We start from the raw sequence: 24,697 nt of genomic DNA, 5'->3' as shown, positions 1-24,697 counted from the left end.
ATTGGGGGGTTATTAATTAATTGGAGGGTTACTAATTATTAATTGGCCTAATTTCAATATTGTGCCTCAGGGGATAGGGAGGCCTGAGGAGAGGAAGAGAGATGGGGGAACAGCTGGTCAGTGGAGCAGTCAGGACACACATATTTATCCAATTTGCCATCTTATGTGCGTGTTATGTGCCATCTTATGTGCTTCATGACATCCCAAAATAATCACAGGAGTAACATCAAAGATCACTAATCACAGATCACCATAACAGATATTTAAGTTTGAGAATTTTCAAAAATTACCAAATTGTAATACAGAGACATGAAATGAGCACATGCTGTTGGAAAAGTGGCACCAATAGATTTGCTCAAGCTGCCACAGACCTTCAATTTGTAAATAATGCAGTATATTTGTAAAGCACAATGAAGTGAAACACAATAAAATGAGGTATACCTGTACAGTTGAATAGTCTGCCTCCATACAAGATATCATATTATACTTACTTATTCTCTATATACCCTTCCAGAGATATTTTAAACATGCAAATACTGCATATATGTTTATTACAAAACCTACCTTAAACACTTTGTTTCTTGTTTTTTCCCCCATAAGTGTAAACATGTCCTTTGTTGATCAAATAAATTTCAAACAGTTTTTTTTCTCTATTTTTCTTTTGATTTCTGCGTGGGAAAAACACTGTGAACACATAGAAATGATAAATATTTGTAGTGGTGAATACCCTAAATACCCTCACTTTATCATTACACATTCTATGCCTGTAAAAAAAATCACATGTACCCCATAAATATGTACAAATATTATCTACCAAAAAGAACCAACTGACATTTCTGAGTTTTAGTTGGAAATGCTGTCCCTAGTTATTATCAGTTACTCAAGGATTCCTATATGTTTTCGGGGACCGTTTTATCATTTCAGTCTTTGATACATTTGGAATTTATCCTGACATAAGATATCAGGTATGAATACAAGTTACTTTTTTCCTGATCCCTGTTTAATCAGACTAACACAATTTAATAAATAATCTTTTCCCATTGATTTAAAATCCCATTATCATATACTAAATTCTCACATATGTTTGATTCTAAAATGTGTTTTAATATCTGGTAGGATGGCAAGGTTAGTTCTACCTTATTAATCTTATTTTAACTTTTCTTGGCTCTTATTTATTTATTTATTTTTAAATATGTGAACTTCAGAGTTGGCTTATGGTTAAAAAAAATTGTTGAGGCCGGGCGTGGTGGCTTACACCTGTAATCCCAGCACTTTGGGAGGCTGAGGCGGGTGGATCGTTTGAAGCCAGGAGTTTGAGACCAGCCTGGCCAACATGGTGAAACCTCACCTCTACTAAAAATACAAAAATTACCTGGCCGTATTGTCACGCACCTGTAATCCCGGTACTCGGGAGGCTGAGGCTCAAGAATCACTTGAATCCCGGAGGCAGGGGTTGCAGTGAGCTGAGATCACGCCACTGCACTCCAGCCTGGGCAACAGAGAGAGACTCCGTCCCTCCCCCAACCAAAAAAAAGTTGATATTTTTATTATAATCTCACTTTAGTTGTAGATTAATTTAAGTAAAATTGATATAGTTTATTATGCTGAATCTTTTTTGAGAACATAGGTGTGTGTTTTAGGAATGTTTTAAAGATATCTTCTTTTACATCTTTTACTTATCTAGCTTATTTTCATGTTCTTTGGGGGTTACATTTTATAAATGGGGTCTTTCATTACATTTTCTAACGAGTTATTTGTGTTTAGAAAGCTTATTTTCTGTTTACTAATTTGTATTCAAATGCCATGTCACATATTTTATTATTTGTATTTGTCTTTAATTTTATTTTCCAGTGTACAACTATTATCTTCAGAGTTTTAACTTTATCTCCACCTTTCCAAATTATTATACCTCTAATTTCTTTCTCTCTAATTGCATTTACTAGGAACTCCAGAATATTAGATGATAATAATATAAAAGACATCATGATAAAATATTTTTGTGAAGGCTTCTTGTATTTTAAAAGAAGTGCTTTTTCAGTTCTCTCCTTTAAACTTGAGACTAACTCCTGGTAGGTTGAGGTAGATAGTTTTATCATATTGGAAATATTCATCTATCCTTATATTACAAAGAGTTTTCATCAGTAGTGGATGTTAAATTTGTAAAGTGCGTTTTCAGCATCCATTGATATAACTGTGATTTTTTTTTTCTTCTCAAATCTATTAGAATGAATTACCTGAGTAGATTTCATCTTTAGCCACCCTTGTGGCTGGGATAACCCCACATGGTCAAGGAGTATTAGCTTTTTAATATTCACTGCTTTTTTTGACAGGTTTATCATGTTCATTCCGATAGCTATGAGACACAAAACCAGCATTACGGAAGAAGCTTAACAAAAGAAACTATAAAGGATGGTAAGGACTAAAAAACTAATGCTTTTATGATTGAACAGTTAAAATACTTCTGAAGTTATTTCAGTCTTAGTTGTCATTTGGAAAAGTGATTTGATTCATAATAAACATTTTTAAAATAATAATGAAACTTAGATTTACAGAATTGGATTAACCATAAGCCCTGGTTCATAGTACATCAAGACCATGGGACTATGAATGACCCTCTGTTACATTTTCATTTATTTCTTATTAATATACTTAAAAAAAAAATGAACAGCTGTGTACCAGCCATCTAACTCAATACTGGAACTAGAGGTTGTGTATAAAATTATTTTGTAAGTAAACATTATAGATCATAGTATATTAAAACTGCTTGTTACATAAGAGGCTTTAAAATATGTGTTGTAGCATTTAATGTATTTTCATTGAATTTTCCCATGTGTAGTTGAGCTATGTAAGTTTCTAGAGCTACATAATGAATAATTAAGTGGCATTAAACTGATTTAAATAAAATCTGTTAACATACATACATGCTTCTAAAATATTTATGGCCAAGATACTACAAAAGCAACAATATCCTAGATTCCTGGAAATAACATTATATTACAAGTTTATTCTTAGCTCTACTAAGATATTTAGAGAAGAACTTATGCATAGTGTAAAAAGTTTGTAGAAGAATTCTTATTTTATATATAGAAAGCAAACATCCATAGCATGAGCTTAACAATTAGTGTTTGCTTTGGAGTACTTAACAAAATAACATTCAGCTGGGCTATTTAAAAAATATTTTCCCAGGCTAATAATTTAGTCATATCTGAATATATCTTTTAATAGTTTCTGTCCCAAATTGGGGGAACAAGTTATTTGAAAGCAGAAATCAAATTATATATACCTATAAATTCCCAAGTATGATAAAATAGGCATAGTTTTTAAAAAGGCCTAATAATCTGATAGGTTAAAACATTTAAAGGTCTCAGTTTTCAATAATGTACCTAACGTGGGAAAGTGCTATTCCCAAAAGTGAGCTTAACTTTTTGGAAAAATTGACTTAATCAATATTATTGAGAGCAAATGAAAATTAGTAGAGTTATGGTTTGGTATTTAGTAATGGTACCATTAAAAAATAATTAAATTTGACTCTAGGTTTTAGTTAGCTCTAAATGAGATTCTAATAACAAGTTTTTGTTTTTTGTTTTGTTTTGTTTTTTGTTTTCAAGACAGTCTTGCTGTATCACCCAGGCTGGAGTGCAGTGGCACGATCTCGGCTCACTGCAACCTCTACCTCCCAGGTTCAGGTGATTCTCGTGCCTCAGCCTCCCAAGTAGCTGGGACTACAGGCATGCGTCACCATGCCTAATTTTTGTATTTTTAGTAGAGACGAGGTTTTACCATGTTGGCCAGGCTGGTCTTGAACTCCTGACTTCAGGTGATCCACCCGCCTCTGCCTCCGAAAGTGCTGGGATTACAGGCGTGAGCCACTGCGCCCAGCCCGAACAAGTAATTTTACTGTAAAATTGCTCAAGATAGCAAATAGAGCAAGTCTTGAATCCTATTTCTTTCTTTTTTTTTTTTTTTTTGAGACGGATTCTCGCTCTGTTGCGCAGGCTGGAGTGCAGTGGGGCGATCTCGGCTCGCTGCAAGCTCCGCCTTCTGGGTTCACACCGTTCTCCTGCCTCAGCCTCCCGAGTATCTAGGACTACAGGCGTCCGCCACCATGCCCAGCTAATTTTTTGTGTTTTTAGTAGAGATGAGGTTTCACCGTGTTAGCCAAGATGGTCTCGATCTCCTGACCTCGTGATCCGCCCGCCTCGGCCTCCCAAAGTGCTGGGATTACAGGCATGAGCCACCGCACCCGGCCTGGAATCCTATTTATTTATTTATTTATTTATTTATTTATTTTTGAGACGGAGTCTCGCTCTGTCACCCAGGCTAGTGTGCAGTGGCCAATCTTGGCTCACTGCAAGCTCCACCTCCCGGGTTCACACCATTCTCCTGCCTCAGCGTCCGGAGTAGCTGGGACTACAGGTGCCCGCCACCATCCCCGGCTAATTTTTTGTATTTTTAGTAGAGACGGGGTTTCACCGTGTTAGCCAGGATGGTCTGGATCTCCTGACCTCGTGATCCGCCCGCCTTGGCCTCCCAAAGTGCTGGGATTACAGGCGTGAGCCACCGTGCCCAGCCTGGAATCCTGTTTCTTAAGAGAATATAGTGAGAGAAGTAAACTACCAGTCTACCTGTAATAAATTTCCTTTTGTCTAAATAGGATATTTCATATTATATTAGTGTAATTTAAATGTTTTCTAATAAGAGCATCTTCACCAAAAATCAAGCTGAGGTCAGACTTCTATATCTGACTAGAATTCTTAGAATTCTAGGATTAACTGTTCACTTAATTCTAAGGGATGATGGGGAAAATATTGGAGAATTCTGTGATGAGTTTACTTCCCAAATAATAGTTATTTCATAATTTGATTATAACGCTCATATTTTTTTTTTATAGGAGTCTCCAGATTTTTTCATAATGGGTACTGCTTAAGAAAAGATGCTGTTGCTGCCAGTATTCAGAAGATTGAGAAAATTCTGCAGTGGTTTGAAAACCAGAAGCAGCTTAATTTTTACGCAAGTTCATTACTCTTTGTTTATGAAGGTTCATCTCAGCCAACCACTACAAAATTGAATGACAGAACTTTGGCAGAAAAGTTTTTGTCCAAAGGACAACTGTCAGACACAGAAGTACTAGAGTACAATAATAACTTTCATGTGTTAAGTTCCACAGCTAATGGAAAAATAGAGTCTTCAGTGGGCAAAAGCTTGTCCAAGATATATGCACGTCACAGGAAAATATATACAAAAAAGCATCACAGTCAGACTTCATTGAAAGTTGAAAATCTGGAGCAAGACAATGGGTGGAAAAGCATGTCACAGGAACATTTAAATGGAAATGTACTTTCCCAACTGGAAAAAGTTTTCTACCATCTTCCCACTGGTTGCCAAGAGATTGCTGAAGTAGAAGTGCGAATGATAGATTTTGCTCATGTGTTCCCTAGCAACACAATAGATGAGGGATATGTTTATGGGCTAAAGCATTTAATTTCTGTACTTCGAAGTATTTTAGACAATTGAATCCTCTGTTGCAGTCTTTTTAAGGGGTGGGCCAATCATAATGAAGAGGAGCAGTCAATATCTGCACCTTTAATGCTATGTAAAAAATTTGTATTGTGAGTCGACATTTTATTTGTCTTTATACTTTTGGAAGAATGGTTAACTTTTTTATAATCTTACTCAGGAAAACTAACTATTTGTTCATTAGAAAACTATGAAGAATAAAGAAACTTAGGAATGTTAAGCAGGGAATGTGGTGGTACGTGGCTTAAACATCTTTTTTGGCTCAAGCAAAATGCAAACCATTATTCAGTCATTAAGAGTTTAGTTAGCTTTCTGTAGCCAATTCATGAAATCTCTGTCCACCCAGCCTTGACAATGAGCCATATCTAAAATATTACATTTTTAGAACACCTACCAAAATCTCGAAAGCACAGGTTGATGTCCTTAGTATTGCTATGTATGAAGTTACTAAAACTGGAGAAAATTCTACTTCAGAAATAAGTACTGTTTAGGTTTTATATTAAAAGTTCAGACCAGCATATCGAAGGGTGCTTCTTAGTGAAATGATTTAGAATTGTTGCATTCCAAAAGCAGGTTTTCTCTTTAATTTTTACATCTCTCTCTCAAAATATTGTACTTCATGAAAAAGACAATTGATGTGGATGACAACAACAAAGTCTTGAAATTAAGGGCACACTAATTGTCCTTACTGGGGTTAGGGGAAGAGAGATGTTATTTTCAAGGAACAAAATATTTTCCTTTACAATCTTTCATTCATGAGAAAATTGGAATATAAATTTATTACATTGTGAAAGTGTCATAAACCATATAACTTTGTATCTAAATGCAGCTTCAAAAAAGTAAATAATTGAAGTTTTATTTCTCCTCTAAATAACTTGAATTTTTTTCTTTAAAAATTTATGTATTTATATGTCCCCATTTAGTTAAGTGGTAGTGTAAATGTATGTTGTTAAAAACAGTTTCTCAGAATTATAGTAAGCAATGAAAGACAATATCTAATTAGGTTGTTATCAAAAATACTGTGTGTAAATTAGTCCGTAATATAGGGTTTGGTGCGTATCTATATTCATGCTTCTATTTCACTCTTCCTCAAAACAGTTTTATATTATGTTGACCAGTGAAATTGTAACTTAATTTCCTGGGGACAGGGGCAGTGCTACAGTTCCTGGAAAAATTAGATTTGTATTATCTTTGTTTCACACCCACTACCTTAAAAAAAAATCAACTAGTTATTTGTCATTTAAAACATTTAAAACTTTGAGTCTTCAAATACATTTGATGTTAATGCTGTCATTACTTGCACTTCCATTCACTAATACCATTTCTAGGTAGTTATCAGTTTTGTCATATTCCTGGAAAATATTTTGGGGTTGTAAATTCTTTCTCCTCTTTTTCTTCTGGAGTTACAAATTGAATTTTTAAATCCGAGCACCTTTATTGTGGTGTGGAGAAAATTATCACAATTTTATGTTTATTTTACCTTCTCAGCCTTCTCTGAGGGCACTTTGCAAATACCTGAGTCCAAACAGAAGTACCAACTAAATGCTCTATGAACTTTATCCTTAGTAAATCTATTAAACCTGAATAACTTAAAAGATCATGTTCATTTTGTAATAGCAAAATTTGATTTTAATTTTTTATTTAGAATTGGTGTATTTATCGTAGGGACTTCCAATTTTTCTTCACTATTTGAATGGGTATTGGCTATAGTTTTATGTTTTAATGGGAATGAATTTCAAGTCATAATAATCAAAATTTTTAATTTTACTTTTTTCTTTTACAATATGGATTTTGTTGTTATTTGGATAGTGGTTCAATAAATCTTAAGCTCAGATAATTAAACACTATTTTGAATCTTAACAAGATACTGAGGCTTTTTTTGTATGGGATGATATCAACCTGTGTACAATGAATTTAATAAACTTAAGTATTGTCAGATTTTTCGCACATTTTAGCTCAATAAAATCTTAATGTTCAAGATTTTTTTTATCTGTATTTGGAAATATAATTTTGTAAAATCAATGTCTTACCTTTTTGATACAATAGATCATGTTTTGTTTTTAATAAAGCAAGAAGCCCTTTTATCTGTTGTTTTTCAGGGAAGGGATTAACATTTAATTCTGTTTGTTTACATTTGTTATCATTGTTATCCAATGCTCATTTTATGTTGCTTTAAGTAGGCTTAGGTATAACAGAATAAGTATCTGTTTATCTAATCTACATGTGACTATCTTAGTCTCTCTCGGTCACTTAATATTATGCTGAAATTTACCACTGTGGGGATGAATGATCGCTATTCACCAAGTATATTTGAACATGTAAATGCTTAAGAAATAAGCATAATACGGATATAGTTTGGGTTAATAGGATTCTCATAGTTTTTTTCCCCTATGAAACATAAGTAATGATTTTAGTGTATTTCTTATGGAATACACTCATTTAAAAAGGACTTTAAGAAATTGTGGATGTGAATAATACCTTTCTCTAATAAAAATTTAAATTGTATAATAGTTTTATAATATTTACATTAATTGATATTTTAATATGGATAGACATTGCATAGATTCAAATAAAATCAATGATAAATGCTAAATATTTTATCTAAATAGTTTTTCAAGAAACAGTTATGAAAATGTGTATATTAAATGGCTCTAATGTGGAGCTTGTGGTATTTCAACTCAGTATTCATTATTAGTTGTGTGTCTGGAAAGATTTTACTTACTTTTCCTCTTTACACTACAGTTTGCTCTTATGGGGCTCTAAACTGTTCAACTGAAGAACCTTTGTCTGTATTTTCATTGAGCATAATTTAGTATTTTATGATTTCCAAGATGATGTTCTTATGTCTATCAAGTCTATGTATCAAATTTATAACATCATTTAAGAAAAAGGAATTTCCACAGATACTTCAGTTGCAATTTTTTGTTTCACGCTACTGAAAATACATTTGTTTCTGGGGGTTGGAATATTATAGAAGATGTAGGATGAAAGAAAACGATAAAACAACGAAAGAATTCTGTTTGTGAAATTACAGGAATTGTGTCCACTATGGTAAAGCATTGTCATTTTAGTACATTTTCTCTTAGTAGTTTGGCATTTTATACTTTAAAACTTGTTTTGCTTTAAAAATTGTTTATAATGCTTACCTTCTTTCTCCAGTGCCTTTAGTCTTGATTTGATATGTTTGTACCCTCAGTTATCCTTTCTATTACATGTTTTTGATGTTTTCATAGCCTAGGAAACATTGATTCCTTTTTAATAATTGTCAATCTGATTATTTAAAGAGGTAACAATTGTCTGTTAATGCTTTGGAAAAACAAGTAGGGTTGCCTTTGGAGGCCAGGCTTCTTAGTTCATTCAAAAATATTCCTTGGATTTATGCCATGTGTTAAGCATTTTTAGCCCCCAGTATTACAACTGTGAACCAAATGGATAAGGCCCTAACCATTTTCAGCATTCTCTGTGGATGGGGTGGGATTGGGGACTTAATTAAAATAGAGATACAGAAAAATAGGCATCTAAATAAGATAATAAATGTGGGGTTGAAATGAAGCATCTAACAATAGTTGAAGTTAGAAGTAATATTTTACAGTATTGTAACCTCTATTTAAGTTTGGGTATTAGTTACAGATAGCATAAAAAAGCCTTGATTTTTCACTTTCCTTGCTGGCAAAGGTACATTTATTTAGACTGTCCATTTAAAGTAATGTTTAACATAAACATTACTGTGAAAAACATTCCATTACATATTCCCAAGCAAATGAGCTGCATCTTCTTTACTGTATTTTACAATTTAGTACAACAGTTTTAGGCCTCAATCTTAACATCACTGGTATTTTAAATTTGGCAATGAATATGAAATTACTTTTGACTTACAGATTGATTATATTATTACTTTGAAAATGCATTAATTTCTTAGAAAAGTTTGGAGCCTCTATCTTTTTTTAATACTTAAATTCTCATTACTTATATTAATAGCCTGTACTAAGTGAAAATATTATTTATGCAAGTAAACAAGTCACTATAGGCTTTTAAGACTTTTCTTTAATTTTAGATTTTGTCATCAAAGTTTAAATTTTTTACCTACTGTCCACTTAAATATAATTTAACAGTTTGTAAAGTGAAATAGTTTTAAGTATGATGTATGATGCACCTGCATATAAATGAAAATGGCGTGCACAAAGACACTTTACTATGGGAACTGTACTGGAAGATTTATGAAAGCATGTGAAATTGCACCTAAAATTGTGTTATTAGTGACTATAAGCAGCAATGCTAAATTTATTGTACTTGATGAATGAATGTATTTAGTCACAGTTACTTTGGTTTAAATGTATAAATGTCTTTAGGGTTTTTTTTTAAATGTGTTTGTAATTTGTACTATTGTGGGGGTATACTTGGACTGCAGGGGTTATTGTCAATGTGTGATTTGTGTTTTTATTTTATAGAATCATCTAATGTGATATACCAATTTTTATAAGTGATATTTACATAATTCTAATAACTGTATATTTGACAACCTATTAAAATGTTTTGCATTGGAACTTTTTTCATTAATTTAACATGCTAACATGGTGGTTTAAAAATAACTCATTCATTCAACAGATATTTGAATGTTGTGTATCAGAAACTATAGGAATCACTGGGGAATCAAAGATGACAAAGTGCATCAGTGGAAAGATCCATACTTTCAGACAAATTGGGGAAGGGATTTTTTTTTTAAGTGTACACATTGGAAATGATAAAGTATGTAAACCATTTTCCATGGATATTTATTTTTTCTGTCACATAAACAAATCTTTGGAATCAACCTAGAAGGGAGAAGTGGGCCATAGGAGAAACAAATTGATATGGCTATGAAAATGCAGTAACTTAAGCTTAAGTAGGTAAGGTTTTTTTTTTTTTTTTTTTTTTTTGCATGTATTCGAAATTTCAGGAATTAGTGACCAAGTTATTATTTTCATTATTAGTTAAAAAGGATTCAGTACCTATTATCAAGATATATACTGGCTGGAAGAGAAAAAAAACATGTCAATGTGGGATAAAATAGTGGAATTATGATTGACTTCTCAATATCCAGCAGGGTTGTGAAGATAGAGAAGTCATTCTATAGCATGCAAGAGGAAGAAGAGAGTGTGGTTTATAACATCATAGTGCTAAAGAAGGTTGTATTGAATTCCACCTTAATGCCTGCTTCTTTGTGAATGCTATGGGGAGGAGCAATACTATGTGATCTAGTAGTTTTTTCCCTCCTGATTAAGATAAGCTGCCTAACTGCTGAAAAGAATAACATGGAACCCCACTGCCACAGTCCCCAAGTTATAGCTAAGTGTAAAGACTAAATAAAAGCTAAAGAGAAAGAATAAAAAGTGAAAATAATTATAAAATAAGTAAAAATAATCACGTGGGGATTTTGTTCAAATGCAGATTCTGATTAAGTAGACTGGACTGGACTCTGATGCTGGTCCATGGACCACACTTTTGACTAACAAGATTTGCAACAAGTTCCTTGGAGGTAGGGTGTGCACTACCACTTGAACAGAGGCCCAACCAGAGCTGTTGGAAAGCCAAGAGAGAGTGCTGGCAACAGAAAAGGAAATGGGCTTAGAATGTGAAGAAAATACAGCCAGAAATGGCTTAATATAACGCCGGCCACTCTTAGTTGGAAGAAAAAGTTCATTGGAAAGTTAATGTCAAGGACATTAAACCATGCCTCCTGCAACAAGTTTTGGGAGTCCTGTAATGATAAACTTGTTATTTTCTATTATTTGTGCCATTGGCCTTTTTTTATTTCTGTGTAAATAGTTACTACTTTGCCAACCTAAGAAAATAATCTGCATATGCTTGTTAATTACATTGTAGTTGTCATCTGACAACATTCTAGAGGTGCTTTGGGCGTAAATGACGTGGTACAATTGGCTCAAATGCCAAGAAATGTTGAAAACCAAGTCTTTCTAAGAGGAGCTAGGAAGGTCTTTAAAATTATTATTTAATGAAAGTTAACATAAATTGTTAAAGTGCCTTGGAATGGACTCAAGGAAAATGATGAGTGTGGAAGCATCTTGTGGAGATAGTGCACGGAGGAATAACCAGTCTCACCTCATACATTTTAAAGATCATAGACTTCAGGTAAATAGACCTAGTTTATAGCTTTCGAGTCTTGAATCCAGTTCAAAGAACATCCTCATATTTATAAATTCATAAAGAAACTGTAATACCATAACTTTTCATTCTTACTCGTTTTAACTCTCAGTTTCCACTCTTCATAGTGGTTGGCCCTGACCCACCCAAGTTATGTCAGAGGTGGAGGGGATAATCAATCTAAATCATGGACTAGCCTGACCACTCTATCCGCAATTATTGCTGCATAACACCCCGAAGTGTCAGCGTAAGTCTTAACCCCCTTTATTATTTGAATGGATCTGCAAGTTGGCTGGGCAGTTCTGCTGATCTTGGCTAGACTTATGTCTCTAGAATCAGCTGGCAGGTCATCTGGGGGTGCGGGTAGGACGATGTGTCTCATATTTCAGCAGGCTAGCCCAGGCATTTCTCTTAGTTGTAGTTAGGAGTCCAGAAGAAGAAGCTGAAAACATGCAAACAGGTTTCAAGTTTCTGTTTAAGTTTGCTACCGTTGCTGAATCCAGAGTCAGAGTGGGAGGACACTGAAGAAGGGTTTGGATACAGGGAAGCCACAGTACAATCAACCACATGCTCCAACCTCAGATTAACTCACACAGGGCACCAAGAAAGTCTGTCTTGTCGTAGTCCGTGGCTTTATGGGGCAGCAATGTCAGAACAAGTTAGACAATGTGGATATTTAATTCTGTGGATCAGAACAGAGGCAGCAGGACAAGCAGCATATGCAAGTTTTAAAATCCCTAAAATGTTTCTTTTTTTTTTCTTTCATCCGTTACCTCTTCTAGGTAGAGCCCGCTGGGCAGTCCTAGAGTATTGCCATCTTCCACTTTAAATTATGATGTTATCGTTTGGAGAATGGTTTCGTATCCTAAGCAATCTTGTCTTATTCATGAGCTTCCTTGGTGATCAATGTCAACTGATTTTATTTCAAGTGTAAACAAACTGTTCGCTTCTATGACAGAAATTATGCAAAAGAATGCATATCTTCTACTATGTGTTGTAAACACCATTTCACTAGTTAATGTTGAAACTCTTTTCACAGATCTAGTAGTTTTAGTTCAGCTTTTAGATGAACTTGAATATGCTGTTTTATTTCCGTTTAGCTGGATTTTCATCATCCTAAATCAGAATTTCACATTAATTCATTGTCATTTTCTCCCTGCTATTTTTTTTCTTTATAATGTACCAAAGAGGGTGAAAAGTCTTAGGAGGAATGCCTATTTATAATGTCCCTTTCCCATGAACTTCCCATTCATTTTTTCCCCAGAGGGGATACTATTAAGTTTTTACCCTGTTATTATTGGTAATAATATGTACATTTGCATATGTAATAATTGGTTTTGAATATATTTCTTGGGGATAATAAAATTAGTAAATCTTCTTTGAAAAATGGCAACGTCTAGCACTCTGGCCTTATCCAAACATGTCAGTGTGTTTATCCCTAATTTCTAGTTTCTAGCTCTAAGTAAATTTGCCTAATCTTAAGTAGGAGGATTAATCAGACCTGTGCTCAGTTACTACACAAATATGTGCTATGTAGCTTTTCCAGGCTAATTTTTACTTTTTTCCATATAGCTTTTGTAGAGACCTTGCTTTCAAAAAAGTGCTCAAGGATCTGAGTTTTTGAAATATATTATCCATTTGAGATGAAGCCATAAATAGCAGATAACATATTAGAAGCTTCCACATAACAAATCTGCAAATAACTGAAGTGTATTTCTTCAAGTATTACGGTGTTCTCAAACTGTTTATAATAATCCTTCCAAAAGATATTGCACAATTCCTTATATTTTCAGAAGGAGATATTTAAGGTAAACAGTGGCTATTTTTTCACCATATTTAAATAAGGTCAGGCTAGGAGGTGGTAGATGTTCTGTAGCCACTTTCAGAATCATCATTATTCCTACTCCTTCCTTTAACAAAACAAGGCAAATTCCTCTGAAGTACCTGCTCTCCCTCCTTATTTCAGTCATCTATCCATAGCCCCTCCAATGATGTCAGACACAGTACCTGGCTCACATTCATACTCCACATTCCAGTTTCTGAAGTTACTCTTGATGATTTTTTGTACCCATAGGTGATTTTTCCAATACCTTGACCTCTCAGTCCCTGACCTCCTCACTTCCAGTGATTTTATTTTCTACCCCAACTTCAGCCACTCATTCTCATGGGCACCCTAGACATTACTGATTAATATCCTACTCTATCTCCTCCTATACTTTCAACTTCCTCTTTCTACTATTTTCACCCACAAGGATCCAGTGCGTTGGTTCTAACCTTTGCATTGTCCATCATCTTCCTGTTCTTACTTTAAGCCTTATACAACTTGGATTCAAAAGTCCTTCATTATAGTCACTCCCATACACAACGCCACAGACTTTCTAGCCCTATACCTTTCATTGCGTTTCCCTGGAAAACTCAAACCCTGGTTTTCCTTATTTTCTACCAACTCAGTACCTGTACCTTAGAGATGAAAAGAGTTGGCCTGTTCTTACTTAAAAGGGGGATCTAAACAATGGATACTGATGGACATAAAGATGGCAACAACAGACACTGGGAACTACTGGGGGTGGGGTGGGTCAAGGGATGAAGAGCGGTTGGGTACTGTGCTTAGTACCTGAGTGATGGAATCAATCATACCCTAAACCTCAGCATCACCCAGTATAATATACCCAGGTAACAAACCTGCAAAAGTACATCCTGAATCTAAAATAAAAGTTGAAATTATTTTAATAAAAAGAGCTAGATGAAAATGGTTGGAGAAAAACACAGCCATCTTCATGGTGTCTCTTGAAATTTATTACTTCAAACTCCAAGTGATTTGAAGATTGCCTTCACTACTGTCAAGGCAATCTTACTACACCTTCAAAGCCAATTACCGCACCAGCCTTCCAGAGGGCTGTTTCACCATGCCTCCTCCCTCAGCCTCCCTTAGTCCGTGTTTTTACTTTTTCACTAAGAAAATGGTAGTAATCAAAATGTTAGCACATCATCTCACCTTCAAACCTACATATCCACCTCCTTCTAGGTCCATATTTTTTTCTTCTTTGCTGTTATAATGGATGAACACTGCCATTTTCTATGTGAAGTTCTCTTCTCCTGTTGCCCTTAGATCCAATACTCTCACACATATTAAAAAACATCACTGGGCCAGGTGTAGTGGCTCATGCCTGTAATCCTAGCACTTTGGGAGGTCAAGGAGGGAGGATCTCTTGAGCCCAGGAGTTCGAGACCAGCCTGGGCAACATAGTGGGATCCTGCCTCTAAAAGAGCAACAAACAAAGAAAAAGCCATTTGTGGTAGTATGTGCTGGTAGTCCCAGCTACTCAGAAGGCTGAGGTGGGAGGATCACTTGAGCCCACGAGGTGGAGGATGCAGTGAGTAGCAATGGTGCCACTGCACTTCAGCCTGGGCAACTGAATGAGACCCTGTCTCAAAAACAACAGCAAAACATTACTACTGCGATGCTCACTCCTTTCTCCTGCAACTGGAATGTTTCTCTCTCTGCTGTGGCATTCCTGTTAGTATACATGTAAGATTTTCCACACCTATGATATTCCCCCCTTAAGCGTCTATTATTGACTTTTCCTTTGCTCCTACACCTACCACCCTATTTCTTTTCTCCCTTTTCATCAAAATGCCTCAACTTATTTCCAATTCTCCTTTTTTTCTCTGTTAACTCACTCCAATCAGGCTTTCTCACCACCCCAGCCCTGACACCCCCGTAAATTGAAATAGTTCTTGACAAGAACAACTTCTATATTATTAAATCTGAAGTTCAATTCTGCTCATTTTATGTGATGTAATAGCTTTGGAGACAGTTGAATGTACTCTCCTTTATAAATGTTCTCTTTCTTCATTTGGCCTTATTGACTTTCATTCTCCATATTTTTCTCCCACCTCTTATCTTCTCAGCACCTTTCATTGAATCATTCTCTTTTCACCAACCCTTGAGTCTTGGTGTATTCTGAAAGTCAGTCTTCTCTTTTATGTAGTACTTCTTTAGGTCAGGTTCTCAAATCTATTAGACTTAATAGGTTCCAATAATGACTACTTTATAAAACCATATTTGCTATCCTGAACTGAAACTTATAGGTAATATAATCTTTTCACACATATGATTTTTAAAAATCAATACATGAAACACTGATAAAAAATCAAGGAAGACCTAAATAAATTAAAGATATGGCATAGTTATGGATTGAAAGACTCAGTTTTTAAGATGTCGATTATTACCAAAATGATCTATAGATTTGAAACAATGGTGATTTGAATCCTAGCAGAATATTTTTCCCTTTAAAAAAAATCTATACTCTAAAATATGTATGGAAAGGCAAAGGGAATAAAACAGCCAAAACTATTTTGAAAAAGAATGAAGTTGTATGGCCGGGTGTGGTGGCTCACACCTGTAATCTCAGCACTTTGGGAGGCCAAAGAGGGCAGATCACCTGATGTCGGGAGTTCAAGACCATCCTGGCCAACATGGTGAAACCCTGTCTTTACTAAAAATACAAAAATTAGCTGGGCGTAGTGGTGCATGCCTGTGGTCTCAGCTACTCACGAGGCTGAGGCAGGAAAATTGCTTGAAGCCAGGAGGCAGAGGTTGCAGTGAGCTGAGATCGTGGCACTGCACTGCAGCCTGGGTGACAGAAGGAGACTCTGTCTAAAAAAAAGAAAAATGAAGTTGTAGAATTCATACTACCACATTCCAAGATTCACTCTAAAGCTACAAAAAAGAAAGACACTGTGGTATTGAGAGATAGATACATAGATAAATGAAACAGAAAAGAAAGTTCAGAAGTAGACACAAGCAAATATGATCAATTTGTTTTTTAACAGCTTTATTACATAATACACAATAAATTGCACATATATAAAATGTACGATCTGATAATTTTGATATATGCATATACCCTTGAAACCATCAGGAAAATGAACATATTGATCAATTGTAAAAATTTCCTTATGCCCATTGGTAATCCTGCTTGTAGACCCTCCTCATCATCCCTCCTTCCTCTCTCCATTCCCAAGCAAATACTTACCTGCTTTCAAGTACATACAATGATTTGAATTTTTGTTATTTCTATACTTTTGATTTACTGATTTACTTGGTATGGCTTCTTGCTTATTCTCATAGTTTCATGTATCAATAGTTCATTTCTTTTTAATTACTAAATAGTATTCATATATATATATAGAGAGAGAGAGAGAGCACAATTTTCTTGTCTGTTGACTTGTTGATAGAAATTTAGATTATTTCTGGTGTTTGGCTATTATCATAATAAAGCTACTACAAACTTTTGTGTACAAATCTTTGTATGAACATATGCTTTGCTTTTTCTTGGATAAATACGTAGAAGTACACTGGCTGGGTCATTTAGTGGTTTAACGTCTTAAGAAATTGCTGAACTATTTTCCATAGCGATTTCACTATTTCACATTTTTACCATTCTGGTTGCTCCACATCCTCACCAACACTCGTATGGTCAGTTTTTTTTTTTTTTTTTTTTTTCCAATTTGAGGCATTCTAATAGATGTATAGTAGTATCTCATTGTGGTTTTAATTTGCATGTCACTAATGGCTAATGATGTCATTTTATGTGTTTATTTACCATCTGTACATCTTCTTTGCGGAAGTATCTGTTTAACTTTTTAACCATCCCTTTCTTATACACTTTCCCGCCCATATCATTATTGCACATTGGGAGTTCATGATACATCCTGGATACAAGTTGCTTATTAGATATGATTTGCAAGTATTTTCTCCCAGTCTGTGAACTGTCTTTCATTCTCATTACCGAGAAGACATTCTTTTTGAAAAGCAGAAATTTTTAAATTTGCAGAGGTTAATTCATCAATTTTTTTTTCTTTATTATGTATGGTACATTTGATATTGGCTCTAAGAAATATTTACTTAACCCAAGGTCACAAAGATTTTTACATCATGGGTAAGTCATGAATTTTTATGATTTGAGATTCTTAGTACATATGTATTGAATGAACAAATGAAATTACACTTCTTACATTTTAAAATCACATAGCTTCATCTTGCAGTGCTTTTTGTGTGTGTGTGTAAAACATTTTTAGGCTACAATTTATTTTCACTACAGTCACCATTGAGTAGATGAGAGAGCTTGGGCCTCAAATGGTTTAACAGCTCTGTCTACACTATCAGGAACTTGGGTACAAACCCAAACGCACCACACCACAATTCAAAGGAGTCAAGCTCCAGCCACAAGTTAGGTGTATTTCATTATTAGGAACACACTAAAGCATGCTAGTTATTTTTTCTAAACTAGGAGTGGGTATTAATTACATTGTGAGAAAAGTTCAAGTAGAGTTTCTGCAGTTCAGTGGCCTCTCCTCTGGTGAAAATACTTTGACCTTGTGTAATAAATCATCCCATGCGTTCTCATAAAACAGTGGCATTATTTTTAAAAAGACCTTAAATAGTAAATGAACAAAAATAGAAAATTTAGGTTGTATTTTCATATCTGTAAATGTCTTTCTTAATGAAGAAATGAGCTTCTTCTACATAAAAATTTGCAACTTGATTATTTTAGGCATTTTCAGCCTTTTCTACTCTTGATTCCTTTCCTGTCTTCATTGTGTTCATTCCATGAAAATGGGCCACGAAGGAGTGTGCCACAAAGAATATCACAAGAAACAGGGTCTTTGAAAAGAATCTTTCTGAGGGAATCAAAGTTGAGGTAAGGCCAAGAGATTTAGAAGACACTTAGAGATACACTGTGGGCTCCACAGCCTGGATCAGCTCCTTTCTGTGGGCCGGGCCTGTGAAGCAGTGATGGCGAGTGTTGCAGCAGAAGCAGGCCCTGTCTTACCCTCCAGAGCACAAACTAATCCAATCAGTACATGAAGCCACTATTGTCCATTTTACAGATGAGGGAACTGAGGCCCATGTCTAATGTCATGCAGTTAGTTGGTGTTAAAGCTAAGATTTGGGCCCAGGGCTGGTGGGCACTTGTCTTTCTCTCCTTATACCTATCATTTCTCCACACTTTAGGTACACAATTTGTTCATTTGCATAAGTATGAAGTTAGAAAAGTCCCACCCAAAGACAGACAGACAGACAGACAGACAGACAGACAGACATACTTTTATCTAGTAGCACTTGGGGAAAAGAATACAGTTGGCTTTATGTATCTGCAGGTTCCTTATTTGCAGATCCAACCAATCAGAGATGGAAAATATTCAGGAAAAAAACTCCAACAAAAATAACAATACAACAATTAGAAATAATACAAATTTTAAAATACAGTATAACAACTATTTATATAGCTTTTACATTGTATTATATTTAATACATAATCTAGAGATGATTTAAAGCATACAGTAAGATATGGGTAGGTTGTATGCAAATGCCACACCATTTTATATCATAGACTTGAGCCTCCACAGATTTTGGAATCCATCTGGAACCAGTCCTCCACAGATACCAAAGGATGACTGAATTAGATAAAATTCAGCAAATATGTCACTAATACCACCCTCTCTTTCCCACTATACCAGGTAGTGTCACTGTGAGGTGGAATTCCCTCCTTCTCCCCGAAAGGAGAAAAACCACTGAACTCATAGGGTTCGTTTTCCCTGGCTGGACAGAGATTGGTGACTTGGAGTTAATAATCTTTAACGATAAATAGAAGAGGTGGTCTCCAGAAGAGATGAGGGGTTCTGGGAAAGCACTGATGGCAATATTGTTTACCACGATTGTGACAGTGGTTATACAAATGTTATCTGTTTGTCAAGACTTGAGAAACTTATGAACAGTTGCATTTTGTTATATGTAAATTATAATTAAATAGAGTTATGAAAATAAGCAATAGGCAAGGTAGGGCCTGCACATACTCTGCCAACTGTCCTTGTTCTAAGACATACATTCACTTTTGTTTTCATGAAAATTAAGCAGTAAAGCACAGAGCAGAACACAATATGACTGAAAGAAAAATACATTTTCTGGTTTATAAAGGTTAAATGTCCTTCCCCCAGCAACATCTCTTAGCAGACCACTAATCATTTTAATCTCTAGCTCTTAAACTTGTATTCCAAAAGAACAAATCAGAGATCCATGTTTTCAAATTTAGTTTCTTCTGAGTATTCACACACTTGAACATCCTTCATTTACTTAGATGGATGATAAGTCGCCAAGTCAGAAAACATTGGGTTACTTTCTCATGAACTATCCTAATTTTTGGTCTGGTTATTCCGGATATTTTACTGAAGTTAAACTGTGATCTAAGGTATAGTAACTAGAAGTTAAATTGTGATCTAAAGTGTAGTAACAGTAGCTAGTATTCATAGTACAGTAGCTTAGTCCCAGCACTGTACTTTATATGAATTAAGCCATTAGCCATTTAGCAGCCAAAGTAATTAGAAATAGTCACAGTGTAATTTAGCTACCTGAGAGCAGTAAATATACCAAAAAGTCTTAGAAAAATATAGATTCCTTTCTGGTGATCCTTAGCTCCATCTTTGGAGTCAACGCCATCTTTCCAGTTGTCTCTGCAACAAAACAAAAAAAAGAGTCATCTTTGACTCTTTCTTCCAAATCCATTCTATTAGTAAGGTTTGTTGGTTCTACCTTCAAAAATACACCCAGAGTCCGACTCCCTCTCACCACCTCCAGTGCTAATACCCTGGTCCAAGTCCCCATGATCTCTTTCCAGGGTTGCCCAGTGGCCTTCTAGATACTTGCATGCTTTCCCTTTTGTCACCCTATCCTCTTTCTCCACTAGCAGTGAGAATGAGGATGTTAAAATCCGAGTCAAATCATTTCACTCTCCCACTCAAGATCCTACATTAGTGTCCCATCTCACTTGAATAAAATCCAAAATACTTACAGTGATTTCCAGAGCCTTATATTCTCGAAACTGTGGCTGCCTCTCTGATCTCATTTCCTTCCATTCCTATCATATTTAGCCCTCTGGCTAAGCTGGCACTGCCCTTCGTGCAGTTCTTCCTGCTACGCCTGGAATTTGCACTTGCCTTTACCTGGAACTTTCAACTCTCACATCTTCATAGACTTCTCCCCAACGCTTTCCAGTTCCCCATGCCTGTATCATTGCCCTAGAAGGCTTTTTGCTGGATAAGAACAGCCGGTGCCTCATGACTCAGGCATTTTGCACTGTCAAATGTTTCTTCACAGCACTTATTATTATCTGACATATATTATGTTTTTCTTATTTATTTATTGTCTGTCTCTCTCATCCCCTGTCCCAACCCACACCCCCACACCGTATTCTCCCCCTGTAGAAGGGAAGCTCCAGGACAGCAAAAGCTTTGTCATTTTTGTTCCTGGTTGCTTCTGCAGCATCTAGAACACTGCTTGGGACAGAGTAGGTGCTCCTTATATGTAGAAGGAAAGAAGAAAGAAAGAAAGAAAAGAGAGAAAGAAAGAGAGAGAGAGAGAAAAAAAAAGAAAGGAAGGAAGAAAGAGAGAAAGAAGAAAGAAAGAGAGAAAGAAGGAAGAAAGAAAGAAAGAAAGAAAGAAAAAGAAAAAGGAAGGAAGAAAGGAAGGAAGAGAGAGAGAGGGAGGAAGGAAGGAAGGAAGGGTAATGTCTTTTTGGTGACTTTAAATTTTAGAGGATAAATATTTGTGATCCTGTTCCCCACTAGCTGCAGGAGCTTTTGAGGGTTCCAAGGGTGTTGGAGCATAAATGGCTCTAGTTGGCTGTGCTCTCAGGTAGTTCTGTTCTCCCTGCTTTTCGACAGCTACTGTCTTTCTTTTGAATAGAAGCTTTTTTAGCAGGCAAGGAAGCTGTATGTTTGGGGGCCCTTCCAGACCTCACCCTTTGTGTCTCTTCACTTAATTCATCCTGGTTTGTATCCTTTATAATATACTGTAATTATAAGTGTAGCACTCTCCTGAGTTCTGTGAGTCATTTTAGTGAATTCTTGAACATGAGGGGGTCCTTGAAACCCCCAGATTTGTAACCAGTTGGTCAGAAGTATGGGTGGCCTGGACACCCCTTAATTGGCATCTGAAATAAGAGCAGTCTTTGCGGGGACTGTGTTCTTTAACTTGTGGAGTCTGAATGCTAACTGGATGGTTAGCATCAGAATTGTATTGCAGTATATTAATGTGTGTTGCTGTTTAAAGATGGCTTGGTTAATATATACTTTTGATTGATTCACACTGAACACACAGCCAATAGCACTGTAACTCATGCCTGAATGAAGCTTATCTTCATGTGTATTTTCTTCCTCACGCATATTACAGCCTTCTACACTTAGGAACACTAGGCAACTCCTCAGCACTACTCTTGGTAGGGCCATTTTAAACAGCAATATCACCAAAAAAGTAAATAAAAATAATAAAAGTACCAAAATGCAAAATCATGGCAGTAAATAGACTGTGAAAAGGATACTTGTTTACGTGAGCTGAAACAAGAAGGCAGAACATTACCTTGTTTGATTGCAGCTAGGAAAGCGTGCCTCCGGTGACTCATTTTTGTGTGTGTGTGTGTCTGTTCTGTATGTGTCTGCAAATGACTGATAAAATGCTGTCAATATTTATTGTTGTTTATAGTATTTGTGTTGGGGCTGCAAATAAATTTTAGCAAGTAGGAGAATTTGCAAATATGAAATCCATAAATAGTGAGGCTCAACTCTGTATACATTAAGACATCCCCCCCCACCGTCCCCCACACAAACATGCACATTTGATTACAACCTTCTATCTCACATCTTAAAAAAAATTTGAGGCCTGATGCAGTGGCTCACGCCTGTAATCCTAGCACTTTGGGAGGCTGAGGTGGGAGAATGACTTGAGGCCAAGAGTTTGAGGCAAGCCTGGGCAACAAAGCAAAACCCTGTCCCTGTAAAAAATTTTTAAAAACCAGCCAGGCATGATAACTCAGGCCTATAGTCCCAAATACTTGTGAGGCTGAGATGGGAGGATCACTTAAGCCCAGGAGTTGGAGGTTACAGTGAGCTATGATCACATCACTGCCTGGACAACTGCCCTTGATCTTGTTTAATTCTGCAGCTGCTTTTTCTGCTCCATAACAAGGGTGGGACTCAGCTCCTTTTCTTTGATTTCCTCTCACACTAATCACACAGAGACTTTGTTTGTGCAGCAGGATTAAAGGAAGGCTTGGGAATGATAAACTTGGTTGCATTGCAATAACACAAACAAATTGAAATAGAATGTTAAACATCTGTGTCTTAAACTACCCTTTAGTGCCTACATCTCTCCCTCCTGGAATTTTTAACAGTTACTATATCTGAGTCCTTAATGTCTTTATTAAAAACAACAAGCCATCTACCTACTTCAGATCTTAAGCTTAACATCACTGGCAAAGCCTTCCAGTCTCAGTTTTGTTCCCCTGTTTCTCAACAATGTCTGTAAAGAACAGAGGTTTAATTTTACAAAAATGAATTATGATAGCCACTTTTGGCAAGCACAGTTGACTATGGTAGTTTCAGTAACATTTTTCTTCCTCTATGTTACTGATGTCAAACCTATTTAATCCTCATACAATCTCTATGAGAAAGTTTTATTCCAAATTTACAGATGAGGAAAAGGCCTGGGGAGGTTAAACAGCTTCCAACTCCTGAACACTGCCCAAGCTCACAGAGCTTAGAATGAGTTCAATGCAGATCTAAGAGGCCAAGGGATTTAACTACTGCACTAGATTTGCTTACTTCCCAATTCTGTAATTTCGTTAAAAAGGGATACCTGTGTTAGTGATAATATGTTGTGCCATGTATATCACTGTGGAAAAAAACCCCGTCTTTAATCAAATTAAATGCTGAAAATACCATCCAAGTTAAAAGTTAAAGATGTGGGTTTATGGACTCTTGCATTGCATAGAGATACTCTGCGTGGTAAAGAAGCTATTGAAAGGCAATACCAAAAATCAAATTGTTTCTGTTTGAGAGTACTATATAAAAAGGTTTTAAATAAATATTTAATTATATTGGTTAATTAGGTACCTGCAATATTAGGGCAATTTTCTGATGTAAGACAATTCTGAAAGTATGCAAATTAAAGAAGTAAAAGTACAATGGTGGAAGCATGTCCAGATTATATAAATGAATTAAAAATTTTCAACTTGTCGCTAAGCAGATTGCTTGCTTTCTTTTAAATATACAGAAAAAGCATATGGATTCTCAAGATAAACCACATATGAAAAAGTTTTAGCTTTTTAAAAAATTTTTACAGCTTCACTGAAATGTCATTCAAGACATATTAGTAAATTTGTGATTTAAATTTAGAAGCCATCACCACAATCCAATTTTAGAACTTTTCTAGCGCTTCCCAAATTTCCTTCAATTTCACCTTTTAAGGAGTGTTAAGAGCAGAAAACACACACAATTATCTGACTTAAAGAGAAAAGAAAAATCACCTAGTACCACCTAGTGGTGTATAAGTAGATAGCGAGTTGATTTTGGAATTTTTGAAATCCAATACTCAGACATTTCTCTTCCATGGGATTACAAATTAGCTACTAATATTTCTGGTTTATAATCGAAAGTCAACTTCAAAATATCCACAAGCTTATCCAAAATATTTACTAGATAAATTTAAAAAACTTTAGTTTTAAAAACAAATGATATCCTTTCTTCAAATGAGAGTTTACTTGGGGTCCCAGTATGTTTAGCAGATAAATACTTAGTTTATCATTGGATGGTCTACTCACTCCCCTACTTGCTGAAAATAACTGTAGAAAGTAAAGACTGTGGAGAAATACACAAAACAGAAAGAGTAGTTATCTTTGAGTACTGGAAAATAAGTGAGGTTTTCCTTTTGGTTTTATTTTTTCGCTGGAGTGTGTATATATAATTGAAAAAAACTATAATAAATTTTATTTAAAAATTGAATATAAAATTTTAAAATATTACAAAAATGCCTACCAAGGTCCTTGCAAAACAGCAATTTTCCATGAATATTATTTGCCCTTCTCGTTTCCTTCCTATTGGTGACAGTAACTCTCCATCACTCACAGGCTGAGGACAAAGGAAAATGTCTATGTCTTATGGTTAGCTTGAGCTGCCGTAATTAAGTGTTATAGACTGGGTG

The 24,697-nt window shown here is 35.5% G+C and overlaps 1 protein-coding gene across 2 annotated transcripts in view; it reads left to right on the top strand.

The window, feature by feature from the left end:
- Window positions 1–10,061, top strand: part of IPMK (inositol polyphosphate multikinase) — an 80,068-nt gene extending 70,007 nt beyond the window's left edge. Inside the window, exons 5-6 of one of the 2 annotated variants that reach the window (XM_507801.9) lie at window positions 2,331–2,412; window positions 4,892–10,061. In XM_507801.9, coding sequence (XP_507801.2) covers window positions 2,331–2,412; window positions 4,892–5,514 — 705 coding nt within the window. In that variant the 3' untranslated portion in view covers window positions 5,515–10,061. The remainder of the gene's footprint in view (window positions 1–2,330; window positions 2,413–4,891) is intronic. The other variant, XM_009458479.5, reaches the window with a different exon arrangement.
- The last annotated feature ends 14,636 nt before the right edge of the window (window positions 10,062–24,697 follow it).

The sequence above is a fragment of the Pan troglodytes genome, chromosome 8, assembly GCF_028858775.2.
Source record: "Pan troglodytes isolate AG18354 chromosome 8, NHGRI_mPanTro3-v2.0_pri, whole genome shotgun sequence".
NCBI classification, from domain to species: domain Eukaryota; kingdom Metazoa; phylum Chordata; class Mammalia; order Primates; family Hominidae; genus Pan; species Pan troglodytes.
The sequence above is the reverse complement of the archived record's forward strand: the minus strand, read 5'-3'. Positions and strand labels throughout refer to the sequence as shown.